Source organism: Phaethon aethereus (genome assembly GCF_964289735.1).
Source record: "Phaethon aethereus genome assembly, chromosome: 1".
Classification (NCBI taxonomy): domain Eukaryota; kingdom Metazoa; phylum Chordata; class Aves; order Phaethontiformes; family Phaethontidae; genus Phaethon; species Phaethon aethereus.
In genome coordinates, this window is record NC_138575.1 from 148442877 (window position 1) to 148459744 (window position 16868).

At 37.7% G+C, this 16868-nt stretch overlaps 1 protein-coding gene across 2 annotated transcripts in view; it reads right to left on the reverse strand.

Annotated features, from left to right (window-relative positions):
- Positions 1-16868, reverse strand: part of REV1 (REV1 DNA directed polymerase) — a gene marked incomplete at its 3' end in the record, with an annotated part of 51232 nt that overhangs the window by 16670 nt on the left and 17694 nt on the right. The window contains exons 8-13 of one of the 2 annotated variants that reach the window (XM_082013984.1): positions 13188-13317; positions 11968-12096; positions 11157-11311; positions 8078-8197; positions 5259-5479; positions 4093-4265 (exon numbers count right to left, since the gene is read on the reverse strand). In XM_082013984.1, the coding sequence (XP_081870110.1) occupies positions 4093-4265; positions 5259-5479; positions 8078-8197; positions 11157-11311; positions 11968-12096; positions 13188-13317 (928 nt within the window). Of the gene's footprint in view, positions 1-4092; positions 4266-5258; positions 5480-8077; positions 8198-11156; positions 11312-11967; positions 12097-13187; positions 13321-16868 lie in introns of both variants that reach the window. The other variant, XM_082013983.1, reaches the window with a different exon arrangement.

Here is a 16868-nt window from a genome sequence, read left to right on the forward strand (position 1 = left end):
TTGGCATACAGAAACTGAACATTGTTTTTCTGTCTGTGGTCTCTTTTTAAAGGTAATTAGAACTGAGCATGTTCTACAGAAAAAACCCAGATTACTTGCTAATTGAGCATTCTCACTGTGAGGTCCACACATTAATTTGTCAAATACAGTGCATATTTATATACATGCTATCTATTGAAGCCAGACAAAAATGTTTCACTCATAGAAATGCACTATCCTTCACTCAAGCTTGGTTCATAACAAGTTTGCTCAGTATTATTTCAGTTGTCAATTGTCAAACATCTAAAGCGAGAGTTTTGGAAGGAACTCTGAGGGAGCAGCAGATAGGTATGTGCATGTGGATTACAAATAACAAAGAACTCTGATTAACGCTAAGTAATTTTAACTTTAAACAGCATTCCAAATCCACAACTTACACTGTAGACAATTTTCTGCAACAACTCTCTCACAAAATTACCTGATTGTGAGTTATACAAATTGCCACCTGGGAGCTTAGCAGGGCAGTAGTAGTGCTTGGTAGTTCTAGATTCTCTAATGGCATGACATTTGAGACAGATAAGGACAGAATTTCAGGTGGCTAAATCAAACCTATGCATGTCTTCTCACTGAGGTAACCAATGCAGTTTTAAGTCTGACAGAGTGGGCTCTGTGGACAAAATGAAGTTCCACCTTGGAGTTTTGACAGGTTGCCATCCTGACAACTTACTAAACACCTTGATGCTGTCTCCTTAAATTTTCCTCTATTTCTGAATCGGTCAGAAACCAACATGAACAGCCAAGTGCTCTCTAGAAAGGTCTGGTTCTGTCAATATGAAAAGGAAAAACGTTCCTGCTGTGAATGATACGAACTCCCTGAGCCTGACAGGTTAACATTTTTAAGAAAAAGGAGATCAGTATCACCATTAAGATGCAACTACGCAAAATATTACTGAGAAATGCAGGATGGGTCTTCAGGTACACATCATTTCAGAAGACTATTTTACAAAGGTCTATGCTGTACTATCAGAACAGGATATCAATGATGTAGTAAAAATACCATTAACATCTCAGAAGTTGAATTTGATTTTAAAGCACGTCTGTGAGTCTGAATCCTTTGTAGGACTATGTTTATCATTCTATGGAGTGTTGGCCTGTAGGATGAGAAAGCGTGATAACTCATTCACCTGTGAGGTAAGTGGGCAAGAAATCTGTCATGAGCTGTAGCTACAGAGAAAATCTTAAACTGAAGTAAGAGAGAAATGGGTCACCTTTAGGTCCAGTAAATAATCCCACACTGTTGGAACTAGGCTGTACATAGGGAAAGTACACCTGAGGGAACACCACCCTGAGATTCTAATCCATTTGCCTGGGTGCAACTTCCAGAGTTTACCCTGCTGCTGCTAAAAAGCCTTTCACTAAACTGAACAGAAATGATCTAATGAAGACAGTAATCCAGCACCTGCATCATCAAATGGCATAATTTGGATTGGTTGGGGTTGCCAAGTTCATTAGTAAAGCCAGAAGCAGAAACAGAGACAGTGCCAAACAAGATCCTGGCATCAGAACTGCTTCAGCTGTGTGTGAACAGCAGCATCCTTGGGTGCGGGCTCATCTTACCTTAATGAAGACTTTATGAATTAGGGAAATTTCAGGGCACACGTACATTAGCATGACCACAGAAAAAAGGTCCAAAGCATTGACCTGGTCATGACAAAGCAGTCTGGCACTAGTTCCCAGTAAAGGAATAAAGCTCTGTCTCAACACACCCTCAATACTAAAAATATGTTCTTAGGCTGTTAAAAGTAAATCTTCAGGTCTATCTTCAGGATAGCCAGAAGACTGAAGTATAGACTGATGGATTTTCTTCTTGATATACCAATCCCAAAAAGTGATGAGCTTCTGATAGTGAAAGGTGAATTTTGTAGTTTCAGTTTTTAATACAGATGAACTGTATGTCACAAGCTCACAAGTGTGAGACAGGCCCTATGTATGCATGTCCTTACTATTGAGCTCTAATGCACCGAAAGAACACTCCCACCTCTCCAGTTATCAGCAACCCTGCGCAAATGAACCTTCAGTTCAGGAGGAATTAATCTGTTACAACCACCTGAGATGGAGGGAAAAACAGAACACACCTATCTTCGAATACGCCAAATGCACCCTCACACAGAAGTCAGAATCATCCCTACCTACGTTAACAACTGCTTTTATACAGAGATGTCTGTCTGAAGAATAAACATGTATTTAGAAGGTTCTGAGACAATCTTGTATGAAACAGCATATAACTACATGATGCTCTATGCCTAGACTTCACTCCTGTGTTTTCAGTATGCAAGCATATAAATAAATTTGAGACAAAAAGATTGTTAGTCAATATCATCCCATTGAACAACAGGAAACAAAAAAGAATCAGAAATAAATAATGGGTAACAGTAACAGGACTGCTTGTGGAAGCTGAAGGTCCTACTCCTTTGACAGAGGCCTATCAACTGACTACCCAGGCAGAGTAACTGGGTTATCCCATTTCACCTGGGACGGGCAGCCACCACAGGTAGCATCTCAACAAGATCAACAGTGCTGCAGTGAGACCAAGTAGAAAGAGACTTTATCATGTTGATAATGATGCACAAGAAAACAAAGACATTTCTGATGAGGAACTCAAGATTATATGAAAAAAATTTAACTGCGAAGGTCAAGAGACAAGAACAAGTCACCTTTTTGAACATCTGAAACATCGGGCAGTCTCTGACCTTGAGATTTTGAGATTCAACTTTCTTAGCTCCACTTTGGATCTTCATTTTCTCTTCTACGACCAAAAAAGTTCTCCGCAAACACACCGGTGAAACAACAGGAAAGACAGAATCAACGCAAAGAAACTGGTCTGTACGAAGATGGACAACTGCAGTCCAAAGTGTCTGATGCCAGCTCCAATCTTCAGAATCCTAAGTGGCCTCTCAGCCTTCTGCAGCCAGTAATTCTGCAACTACTGCCCTAGTCCCCATGTGCTCTAGACTTGAAGGAGGATGGTACTGATTAGATATCCTTCTTGAAAAGTACAAAGGCAATTTGCTTTGAGAACTGAGTCCAACTGTCACAGTCAGCATGTCATCAACAACCTATCAAGGAACAGCTGAAAGCCCGTCAAGAAAAAGGAAAGTACACAACGCTACACAGTTCTGGGCAAGTAAATAGTGTGCGGCAGCAGAACATTTCCACTCAGGTGGTCACTGAAAAAAATGAAAACACTGCTGCATGCATGTCATAGTGCAGGATGTAAGTATGTCTGCTACAAGTACTGCAAAAGGAAAAACAGCTCCAATATTGAGCAAGCTGGAGAAATGTATAGCAACAATATATATGTACAGATGCATTGTTGTTTGAAGTCAAATCCTTTAAAAGACCAAATGCCTTTATTAGCTACTATTTTATGAGACTATTATCAAATTAAGGGCAACCTTAAACTACATATTATTGAACTCAAAAAGGAAGAAGAGAAAAAAATGTACATCCCTACCAAAAGACATGGATAGTCAAAATAATTCACTGAAAATAATTCACTAAATCACTTAAACATTTAAGTAGCATCCACAGACACACAAGAGTACATTCTCACAGGAAAGCAATTTCAAACCACAAAGAATGCACTTGTGAAGTCAGATTCCTTCTTTCCCATTCCTGCTTCCCTGAAAACACAAATTGCTTTTTTTCTATGTCCCAAAATCTTTCAATTTCTGATATATTTTCTTTCTTCCCCCATTTTTCTCTTTGAAGAAACTCAAAGGCAAAAGATGACTGTTAAAATTGTTCTCTCTATCCGATTTGGTCACCTTAGTCTTTTCGTTCTTTCTCGTCCCAATATGTCATGTTTTTTATCATTGGGGGATTTACATTCCATGCCAATGACCAAAAGACCACATGTGTACAACCCAAACACAGAGGACTTTTGATAATAATATTCTACTTCTGATTTTGGTGCAGGTTTGACATGTAGACAAAGAAGTACTGAGCACTTTAAAATTTCTGTCCTGTCTTCCTGTAAGTTTTGGTGCTCAACATCCTGCAGAAGTGTGCTCAGGCCTACTACCAACCATTCTTTTATCCATGCTTAGTTACCTGGCGATATTGTCACAGATTCCATGACCTCCGTATTTTGCAGGCTCCATTGGTGCCCCAGCCTTTCTGACCATAATTTTAAGGGTCAATCGTTTACCCTTCATACCAGCAGCTTCAAGTCTACGTTGGATTTCTTCTGAGAGGCTCAGAAGGAAAGCTTCTGCTTCCTTAGGCTGAAGGGGAAAAGCAACAACATGTTTAGGTAATTACTAGTTTTCAAATGTTGATGGTAAATCATTAAGGGTTAATGCAATCCAGATTTTGTAAACTGAAAAGAGCACGCTGACTCACAGGCACTTGTCTTATTTAACTTCAAGTGTTTTGTTTACATTGTAGGTTGTTGAAGTTGGGCAAGATGGTAGACACCTATCCTAATGCTGAAATAAGTAGGAAATACTACATCCTTTTGTAAACAAGTCTTTTAAAAAAAAGGTATTTAGAAACCCCAACACAGAATTGCAAGACTAACTTTAAGCACACACCTAGAAGAGTGTAGGGCTTACAAGGAAAATCTTTTTCACTGTGAGGAGTGGAACAGGTTGCTCAGAGAAGTTGTACAGTCTTTGTTCTTAAAGGTTTCCAACACCAGACTGGATAAAGACCCGAGCAACTGGTTTGATCTCATTTCTCCTGCTTTCAGCAAAAGGCTGGTCTACGTCACATCATGAGGTCCCTCCCAACCTGATTTTTCTGTAATTTCGATACAGACTTAAGGTCTTAACAAACAGCTGAGTTATTTTTTTAATACAACTTTTTCAACAACACCCCACTCTACAATATTTGTTAAAAGTCTAATAAAAATGTTGTACTGGAGCAGCTGGTGATGGTTTCGGGCACTGGCATCTTTGAATAATCGGCATTTAAATGAAAGAGAATGCTAGGTGCTGACAAACCTACTGCAGTTCTCTTTTCCTGTACCAGACTTGTATAATGAATGCAGAATAGTCAGCTAATTTTGTGCAAGCTTCTTTTCAGACCAATACTTTTGCAGTCTCTCCTCCCATTTTATCGTTTGGTCTCCTACTTCTTCATTTTCCTCATTTCTATTTGGTGGCTAAGATGGTGCTCTAACAGATCAAAGCGTAAGTGAAAATAATCAGAATATGACAAGATTCTTCTACAGCTGAAAGAAGTCACTGCAGAAAAGAAAGTAAGTTTGAATTTACCTGTGTAAACCTTATTCCATAGTTGATTTCTGCTGAAACAGATTTTCTTTCTTTTTCTGTACGAACAGGTCGATCATCCAAACCGCGACAAAATCTGTACAGCATCTGTCCTGTTTTTGGACCAAATTCTTTTTGCAGTTTTGACATTGAAGCACACTGCAGATCTCCACAGGTTTTAATTCCCAAAGAAGCCAGCTTAGATTCCATCGTCCTGCCAACTCCTAACAACAAAACAATTAGTTCTGTTAACTCCACACAATTCAGAGCCAGTCAGGTTTTGAACAAATAAAATTCGTCCTTTTTAACCTACGCTAGGTCATACCAAATTAATAAATAAATATACACCATAAAAAACAAATTCCGCTCAATAAAACATGGTTCAGATGGAAACTTTTGCTGTCTTCATCTGTGTTTCTTTTATCCGTTTTATATATTTAGTTTAAGATGTCATACTGCAGCATGTTTTTTTTATTTCTGGGTAAACATGTGAAAGACTCCTGCTTGGAAATCTTCTTGACAAGGTACTGCCTGTTACAGAGTATATTGCTCTGAACACCACAACACTCGGTCCACAAAGAGTGCCCAACATGTAATATGTTTTGCCATCATATACAAGTGATTTAACCTAAAAGAAAGCCAACAAATATTTTGACCACTGTTCCATTGCTTCCTAGATGGAAAAATAGTATTTCAAGTAGAAGTGATAGCATACCTGTATCACTCATTCTTTGAATTACCAAGCACTGGAAATTGTAGGTATCCACGGCAACAGCACATACGTAAGTGTGATAAGTACATTTCTGAGTTTTGGAAAAGTGGCTTGTTGCTTCCGAAAAATATTAGTCCTATGAGTTTACACTACCACAGTCAGCAAAAGTTAGAAAACTCAGGTAATCAGCTTCTACCTGTCACAGTATGCACCTGTCTATATATGCTATTTCTACCACTTTTCCATTTCAGTGTCTACTGCTGTCTATTTTGTTTCCCTTCTCTGTTTTTTTCATTGAACAAAGCACTATTTTGAACATTTAATACTAAATATGTGTGTATACATGCAGGCTGAGCTCAGCTGATCACTTAACATACAAAGCATACATGAGTGCTTGCTTGCTCAGCACTTCTTGCACTATGCCTGTATCATATTATACTACTAAAGTATTGAATACCAATACAATACAGAGTTACATGCCAGGAAACAGTTGAGCTTACAACTCTTCAGTATTCTTCACGAACAACAGAAAAATCTAATTAAATCTGTTTTCATACAGGTATATTCCGTATGTCCTTACTGTCTACCACTCTCCCAGCACAGTAACTCCAGTTCCCTGCCATCTCTCTGTGAATTGCGCTATGCCTTGGAGAACCCCCCTAAAACCTGTGGGCCAGAAGTGCTTCTTTCCTCCTCTCCATCTTTCTCCTTGGTCTTCTCTATGTCCACAGGCATTTCATTCAATTCTACCAGTTTCTCCTTACCGAAATATTCTCTCTCCTACCTTACTAAGGAATGCAGCACAGAAAACATGTACTCTGGCCTATACATATGATGACTGGGAACTACTGCCAAAATGTACCGTAGCTGAATTTTGCCTGTCTGTCCCTCAAAGGACGTACTCATTTGGATCACTCTCTTCAGTCAAGCTGTCATTTTTCACAAAACTTGTGGAAACATTATGTCATCAGAACTTCTATCTCTCAGTAAGATTTGGCTGAAACTGTGTCCTGGTTTCAGCTGGGATAGAATTAATTTTCTTCCTAATAGCTGGTGTAGTGCTGTGTTTTGGATTTAGTGTGAGAATAATGTTCATCACATCTATAGACAGTTCATAAAATTATTAGTACTGTCATAATTGCAAATTATAAATCACAGTAGTTGTCACAATCATTTCCTCAGACAACTAGGCAAAAAATAGTTGGAATTTGACAAATCTGTTGCTGTTCTTTAAAAGAATCAATACATTCTGTCACAATTTGCAGCATGCCACTGACTAAAGATCCTTACACAAAAAAATTATTACCTGTGTAACAAATGCCTAATGTGTATCCTAAGTCTACCAGAACCAAAAACTGCCTATAGCTGGATGCAGAGCATGACAGTGGTAACACAGTTACCCTTCTTAACAGTAGCCTTACTTTCCGCCTTCCTCTCTAATTATCAGCCATTCTAATACAGCTCATCTTGCAAGCAGCAACAATTCTCTAGTTCGGTAACATTCTCCTCTGCTGAATTTTATTTCTTAGTTTCCCCTCTGTCCTCATTCTCTTCGAAATCTCTCAGAGTTTCTCAGATGCAGCAGAGATTAAACAAACTCCTCTCTCCTTTTTTCCTTCATATACTCTGTTTTATCGTGGCATCCGTGCTATTTTTTCCAACTCCTGACTTCATACACTCCTTTTTAGAAAGGATACTCTCTTGGGCTACCTTCTCAGTTCTAAGCAAATTCTGCCTCTCTCAAAGCTAAGTACCAGATGTTACTTATTTTCTGACATTCATTATGATACAGCCAGCTAACTTGAAATGACTCATCTAATTAATTTATTAAATAATATAAGGTTGCATAACATACTAAACTCTGAGCTTCTTCCAGAGATCATGCTGTGTGGATCTGTAAAATTCTGTACAGAAAGGTGTTTCTCAAAGGTACAAAAAGATCACAAAGAGTATTTTCTGAAATCTCAAAATTTTTCAAGAATCAGTATTTTTTTTTTTTAGGATCATAACCATGGAATAGCATCTAATCTTGCTTGATCCAGAACACAGATTTGTAGCTGGAAGTGTTTTAATATTAGGAAGCAAAATGTCCTGTAAAAGAAAGGAGTACCTGGAAGACTGGTAACAAGTTGCCCTCTGATAAAATCATCCACTTCTTCAGGTTTTAAGTGATACTGTCCATCTGGTTTTGCTTTACGAGTTGCCATTCTGGCCAGCAGAATGTTGGAACCTGTAAAAACAACAAATTAAAGTATGTCTGTGGTAACTTCTGTCTTCTCAAGTAAAATGCTACAGTTCAACAGTTAAGGGAAAAATGCAGAGGAAGTACATTCTTACAAAGAATTTAATGAAATATATTAACATATATTTGCAGTATCTACTTCCAAATTAGCAACTATCAGTATTTGTGATTACAGCAGCGTAACTGTAGTGGTAACTGCAATTGCAAAGTTAAAACCAACCAAACATTCCTGATTACCTCCTCCCCTCAAGCAGTGCAGGAGGATGGGGAATGGGAGTTGTGGTCAATTCATCACACGTTGCCTCTGCTGCTCCTTCCTCCTCATGGGGAGGACTCCTCACACTCTTTCCCTGCTCCAGTGTGGAGTCCCTCCCACGGGAGACAGTCCTCCACGAACTTCTCCAACGTGAGTCCTTCACACGGGCTGCAGTTCTTCATGAACTGCCCCAGCCTGGGTCCCTTCCATGGGGTGCAGTCCTTCAGGAACAGACAGCTGCAGCATGGGTCCCCCATGGGATCAGAAGTCCTGCCAGCAACCTTGCTCCAGCCTGGGCTCCTCTCTCTATGCATCCACAGGTCCTGCCAGGAGCTTGCTCCAGCATGGGTCACAGCCTCCTTCGGGCACCCACCTGCTCCGGTGTGGGGTACTCCACAGGCTGCAGGTGGATATCTGCTCCAGTGTGGAGCTCCATGGCTGCAGGGGGACAGCTTGCCTCACCATGGTCTTCACCACAGGCTGCAGGGGAATCTCTGCTCCAGCACCTGGAGCACGTCCTCCCCCTCCTTTGTCACTGATCTTGGTGTCTGCAGAGTTGTTTCACATATTCTCATTCCTCTCTCCAGCTGCAATACCTGTGTGCTGGTTTTTTTCCCCCCATTCTTAACTCTGTTATCCCAGAGGTGCTACCACCATCCCTGATAGGCTTGGCCTTGGCCAGCAGCAGGTCCATCTTGGAACCGGCTGGCACTGGCTCTATTGGACATAGGGGAAGCTTCTAGCAGCTTCTCACAGAAGCCACCCCTGCAGCCTCCCCTACTACCAAACCTTGCCATGAAACCAAATACAGTAAAATTAAGCTAATATTTGGGCCTGAATACTCACTAAAATATCCACTGACTTTATTATATTATTATATTATTATATGCACTCATAAAATGTGGTGGGAACAAGACCTATTTCAGCATTTTTTCTTCCTTGTTTATAGGCTTATTCATGCCCAGCCAATCAGATCTCTGAAATGATACCCAAAAACCTTCATCACTGCCCCTCAAACACTGTGTCCTAAGGTAAAGCAAACTCATAAAAGGTCAGGGGAATTCACAACTCCCAGAATTGTGTGTTACTATTACTCTTTTCCTGCCAACTATGTTCACGCTCTTTCTGTCTATTCTAAAATTTTAGTGAATAAGAACAGTAACAGACTTTTGTGTGCACTGTTTCTCCTGAGAGGTTAAATTGATTAAACAATTAATGACAGATTCCTCGTTCAAGTTCCTATTTAACTTTGGGGATCCATGTTTTGTCCATAGAGTACTGAAGATTTCTGATCCTCTTATCTATCAAACATACCAACATAGCCTCTAATACCATGAAATCTCAGTGATTTACCTTCTGCCATGTATTATTCCCACAACACTGAAGTAGGGAAAAAACCTAATACCTCACTTAACAAATGAGAAACCAAGATACAGGATGTTTACAGATGAGTGTTTAATCTTTCACTAGCATTGTTTAAATCAGTTTAGTTAGCCACTAAAATCTCTAGGGTAAAAATTAAATTTATTCAACTGGCATAAGCATGTCCTTCTAATTTATCTCTAAGCAGACAAGAGTGTTGAGAGGAGATCTCAATAGTATAGTAGTATGTATCCAAATTTACATTTTATTATATTGGTACAACTTTCCCATTGGGCAACATATAAATCACTTACACAAGATGAATATTTCTGGCAGACCATGTTTTTGAAATAAGGTCCTACATTCATGTAATAGTACAATTGTTTCATCTGAGTTACTTACTTAACAATGAATTATGAGTGAAGAGGCAAAGTCCTTGTCGTGCACCTATCGTATGAATTTCTAGAAAGGATACCAAAATTGTATTCCAGTATCTCACACAAATAGATTATTAGAAAACAAATTGCTCTTAGGTATCGGTCTCTTTCAATCAGTAAGAGAACTATATCAGATTAGAAAATAATGCTTTAAAAACTAATTCCGCTCTTTCTATAGAAAAAACAAACATACTAAATAAGCATATGTTTCAAGTCAAAACAAGACACAAACAGGAATCCAGGGAATTACAGTCTCTGTACTATGATATCAAAAAATAAGGGAAGAATTCTGCTTACAGTAATGAACTTCAGCTTGTCTCACAAGTGGATTTCATACACATACACACTCAGTATATTTGTTTACAGATACTCAACTCTAGTATTAATTAGGGACAAAAAAAAAGGAGAAAGGAAGGGGCCAAGTGAAAAGAAATCAAGGAAGTCTTTTCAGATGTGTGATTCCATATACAATACCTACTACAAATCAAACAATCTTTGCTTTCAATACCTTCTAATAATTATGCTAAATTATGCCACCCCATAAAAACTCTTATTGCTATCTCCGATAAGGAACAGAATCCGCGCTCATTTTTCAATTTACTGGAAAAATACCGTAGCATCTCATAAAAATGAATGTAAGAATATAATACAGATGGAATTTTAGCATACTGTTCAGATAACACAGGAGAAGTGATAGAAATTTTATAAATTTTTACCTAAAACTCTCCACTTAGGAAGATTTTCTTGCATTTATATTTACACTAATTTAATGTAAATGGCAATACATTCCATACCACATAAACACTTGAGAGTTTTAGCAACCCTACATAGCTTTGATACACCTAATAATAGCAGGCACTGCATGCAAACAGAAATGAAATAAGGTACTTACCCATCCCAACCGAAGCAGTGCATTTAGTTTGGGCTTTGATTTCGGTGCGGATAGCATTTGCAAGTTCATCAGGAGTCAATCTGGTCTCTGTAAGGATTTCAGTGATATCTACTAGTGCTTCATCACAACTCACTGCTTCGATGTTATGAGTATAGCTATCAACACAAAGTAAAGGAGGTAAAAGACCAGCAACAGCTCACCATCTGTTAAAACAAATATGTAGCAAATAAAGTCTTCCTTTTGTGGTGGCATTTCCCTGCTTATTTTGTATCACACATCACTTACATATTAAAAATGCTCAAAGAGCAAATTATAGTAACTTTACTAATGTAGGACTAATTTCAACATGCATCATGATTTTAACGGAACAGCTGGAGAAGGAGTTGAATACTTATTTTTCACTGACAATAATAAATTACAAACAGTTTTGTTCAAGTGCGTTTTAAACCGGAAAGTAGTTTCTAATACATATTACTCCAATAACCCATTCTTAAGTTACTAAAAAAAAACCAAACTCTTGGAAGAATCGCATACTAAGCAAGGATCTGCTTCTCAGTGTAATCAATAAAAAAATTTAACAATGACTCCTCTGGAAGTCAGATGGCTTCAGGATATGCTCAGAAGCAGCATGGTGCTCAAAATAACAGAAATACTACAAAAGGAAGATGCCAAATAGGAATGGCTTTATTGAAGTTGAAGAGTAATGTAGAGATGAAAATACTATATTGAATAATGCCATTCAGCAGTGGCAAATAAAATATGCTTGATAACCTTACCATGAAAGTTCATGTAAACAAACAGCACACGTTACCTTGCTAGTATTTCATATACTGTCCGTGCAACTTCTTTGTATGCGTCAAAATCATAGGAAACTGCTTGAAGATTTGGACACAACTTTTTTGCTTGGCCAAAAAACATTCCATTCTTTATGCCGACTTGTCTAAAATTAAATAATTAAAAAATCCCCAAATAAACACAGTACCAACTTTTCCACAAATTAATATGGCGTAGTATTTCTAAATGAAGTATTTGTCTTTTCCCACAAAACTGGATTATCAATAAAAAGGTATTTAGTCCAACTGCTACTAATTTAATAGGTAAAAAAAATAACTGCAAATTGCATATTTGAATCAGCTGTATAATATTCAGGCATGCAGCATGGACAGTCTGCCTTTGGGAACATGCTTAAGACGAACAAAAAATCTCCAGAAAGCCCTACTTGCTATCTTCTGTTTCAAATTAAAACCGTGCATATACTACAGTGACTAAGGTAACTGGACCTTATATTCCACCGTGCAAGCTTACAAAATTATGCTCCCATAATAAAGAAACTCTAACTTTTGGAGATACAAATATAAGCCTGCCTATCCTAGCACACTTGAGAAAGGTTCCAATGAAGGAATAATTTCTGGAGTATTATTTCCATCAGAGAAGAAAATAGTATTTCCAACACTTTGCTTACATTTATAATGAGTAGTTTCATACTCTGAACATTTATATGCGAACTTATTGGGGATACTCAACATAATCTGTGCAAGAAATGGTTTTAAGTTTAGTAATCAGACTTACTGTCTGATTTTAACTAAAACCTTCAGTAACAAAGTATTCTTAATTCCATAAAAGAATGCAATTTTGATACAAAGTAGTGAAGATAGCATTATGAAATCAAAAATCATAGAATCACAGAATGTTTGGGTTGGAAGGGACCTTTAAAGGTTATCTAGTCCAACCCCCCTGCAGTGAGCAGGGAATACCACAGTGAATGGCATAAGGTATTCCTTAACAGGCTTTGTTTCAAGTAACATGTAGGTTAGGTTGAGAGCTATTAAGCAGTGTTTAAAAAGCAGCAGCATCCGTAGGAACAACTTGTGTCAAATTCTAACAACCTATATAACTACAATTTTTGAAAACATAAAAAAATTTCCTCTTTAGATAGAGTTAAAGAAACTGACTTCACAACTACTATTTTGGGACATTTTATGCCTATCTGTATGAGACTTTCAAGCAACCTGATGGGTAACTTTTACCTACCTGGCTTCATAACTACAGGAAGCTATTTCAGCCATGGACAGAACAGTGAGATCGAAGTCAGCTCCATTCACATGTGTGGAATCCGGATGCTCCCAGACTGATGAATCCAGCTTATCAGGTACTCTAATTTCTGCTTGGAAAATAATATTTGGTTTTATGCTATTTTTCTTAAGAGTTCAACAGAACTAATGTGAATAAAATAACAATTATGGATTTTATTTTATACAATTTCTATACTGCTACCTGTTGATGAAGAGTTCCTAATACTATATTGATTCATATCATGGTCCAGAAAAAAACCCAGACCCCCGCTCCAGTAATCTCTGTCTGCAGATAGGTCTGTACATATTACTGAGAAGAATATTAAGCTACATAAGAATTCTGTTTCTATTTTCCCCCAAATTACTAGACAGCAACTTGTTGGTGACTACATACACCATACTGTAAAATAAGACTGATATTAGCTTTAACGACAATAAAAATGCTCAAACACTTGAGGATAACTGCTACAACCATATCCTGTAAATAAATACAAGACACTCAAAAATCTACCAACTGTTTGCCCAGACAAGACTGATCCATACCTACATTCCCTTTTACAAAAAGCACAACTACCACCAGAACACAGAAATTAAATTCAGAATACAAACCCACTTTTTATCATACTTACGCCCTCTTACTTAAAAATATATTTCTAATAATCTAGATACCACAAAATGATTTTCAAGAAGTAGCCAGAATGTTAATTAGATCAAATTAAAAAACACTAATTAGAAACTTGTAAGTCCTTCAATGGTCTTATGGGGACAATAACTGACAAGCTTCTGCTGTTACTTCCTAATAATTATCTTATTAGGATATGTCAACTTCTTTCAAATATCACCATAAATTTATCTTGGATCAAAATGATACAATTATAACTACTGCACCCCCAGAGTTAAAACGAGACAGACCCTCCCTAATTCTGTAGAACTTTACTGCATACTCTTAGATAAATTTTAAAGAGTCCTCCAGGCCCACTGCGTACTAGGTACTAGAACAGAATTCCATGACACTGAATACTGGAATCAAGTAAAGCATTTTCTATTCCTTTCTGTTTGGGTTTTCACAGTATGTAAACCTTGAAAGATACATGCCTATACTTTAAATACAGATCAGCCTAAAAAAATGGCAAGATGCAAAAACTATTATGCCCTTCCAAACTCCCCATCAGAATCAAAATAACAAGGTATCACACACACAAAAAGCTTCTATTTACTTAAAATGAAATCCAATATGTACGTTATAGTTCTTTTTCATTACTGTAGTCTAACACCATACTCCTTTGTAATATAATAAACAGGGAGTTTTCTTCAGAGTGCCACAATGCCTAATTATATTTCGTGGTACTAACAACTTACACACTGACAATTTGACTGAAAGGAAACATGGTGCTATGTGCACATACGAGTAGTTATTGGACTAGAGAAAGTGGCGTAATGAGTGAGTGGAGACAGCAGGGGTAGAGCCTGACTCATATGAAAAACTGCTTTTATTCAGAATATCTGCTAAATTTGTGCACCTTTGTACGTCTTAAATATTTTAATGTATGATGAACTCAGTAAGTTACCTAAGATGTCTGCAACTGAAAATTAGAGCAAAATTATGCCCCAAATTAAGATAAGAATGACAAGAACAATTTCTTCAGTCCATGCCTTCCTGTGCCCTGGCCTGAGATGATGCTGTCATCTTGTCTATCTTCATTGGACTCGTCGACTTTTTCCACATCGCAGCAGAGCAGATCCCCCCATGAGCTGATGGAGTCACTCCATGTGAAATTCAGGGCAATGCAGAACACATTGTCCTCAATGGAAGGCAAGGTAGAGAACCTCTCATCAAAAGCTGGGAAACTAGACAGGCACATGGTGAATGTGGAGCAACGGATGGAGAAATCAGAGGCCAGGACCCAAGTCTGTGAAAAAGAAATCGCTGAGAATAAATCTGTGACTAATATGATGGTTAAAATCTGCTGCTCTTTAGAATGAAAAAAGGGAGATACTAGGGTTGAGGGAAAGGAAGCCTAGAAAACATTCACATCTTGGGCATCCTGGCCATGGAAAAGAGACCCCAAACTATGAATCCTGATTAGCGTATGCTGATCTTCTATCTTTAGGACATGAATGTTAAAGATGGCACGCATGTAGAGAAGTAACTTCTAATACCCAGAAAGGCTATCTCCAATTTGGAGATTTCGGGTGAGAATGATAGCAAGTTTTTAAATTTAAAAGTTATACAATTTTGGATGAATTCAAACAAGAAAAAAAGTATTTCATGAAAGATTCAAGATTCTATTGACACTAGATATTTGTCTAGCAATGCAGATCAAAGGCAGGAACCAGTATCAGTAAAGAAGTAATTTGCAAAAAAAGAAGCAGCTGAAGCAGCAGAATTCAGTATTTAGTCAAAAGTGATTCATAAAGGTTTGGTTTCTTTTGCTTATTTTTTGGGTTGGGAGTTTTTGTGTGTGTGTGTGTGCTTTTTTTTAAATTTGGAACATTTTTTCTAATAAGCAAGACCTGGAGAAGGCAAAATTAGAGAACAGCCTGGAAAGCATGAAGCATCAAAAAATGAAGCGTGTTCCATGTTGAAGCATGGATGTAAAAATATGCTCATGTTCAAAGTTGGTCACAACTACCTTTTTATTTCATTTATATAACATGTCCCCAAACAGAATTTTGTATGTTTAAGAGCATAATTTAGCATTCTGTATTTTTGGTATTTTAGAAAAAGTACTTTTCCATGTGATACATGTGCCTACTGGACTAGATTTACCTCTGGCATGGCCCAATTAAACACATGCTGTGAAGTGTCACATACATTTTCTAAGATACTGTGACATTAGAAAAGCCTAACCTGCAATTCTACCTTTTAATCTAAGACCATAACTAACTGTAACTTCTTTCCCCCAAAAGGAAGACAAGCCATGTACTTATAAGAATGCAAGCAGAAACAACAGGTGGTATTTTTTGTTGATAAAAACACTGTACATGGAGATAAAAATTAATAAAGACACTAAAAAAATATAAACTGCAGCTAATGAGATAAAGACTATAAAAAGACTGTTAGGAAAAAATCCTTTCACCAAAACAACAGGTTGCACACTCAGACTAAGTATCAAGAAAGAAAGAGCTAGCTGCCTGCCTGTGTGCAAGCCATTGGATGCTGATGTTAAAGAAATGAATGTGTAGATACCCAGAAAAAGCTGCTGCAGTAAGAAACTGAGTTTGTTATACAATGAGGCTGAAATCTGCTGTACCCTTAAGCCATAAATATAGCAGAAGAGATACTACTGAATTTGTGAATCACAAAGAACATGCTAGATATCAACTAAACTTCCGTAATTTAACTGCCTCACTCTCCAAACATCACTTGGCTGTATGAAGTCACACCCTATCCAGTGTAAGGTCCTAATAAAAGTTATGAAGTCACTGTATAAAACTGAACTACCAATAAATACTTCACACACAAGCTATACTACAGAAAATCCAACTCCATGAAAACCACAGCTTTATAACACACTTATATATGGCCTTGCAAACAACACAGCAGAAGCTAAGCCTAGAGCATCTTGAAAAGTCCTTAAAAAATTAAAGGCCAGTGGCTTCCACAAACATATATTCTACCTCAGTTTTCAAGTGTTTT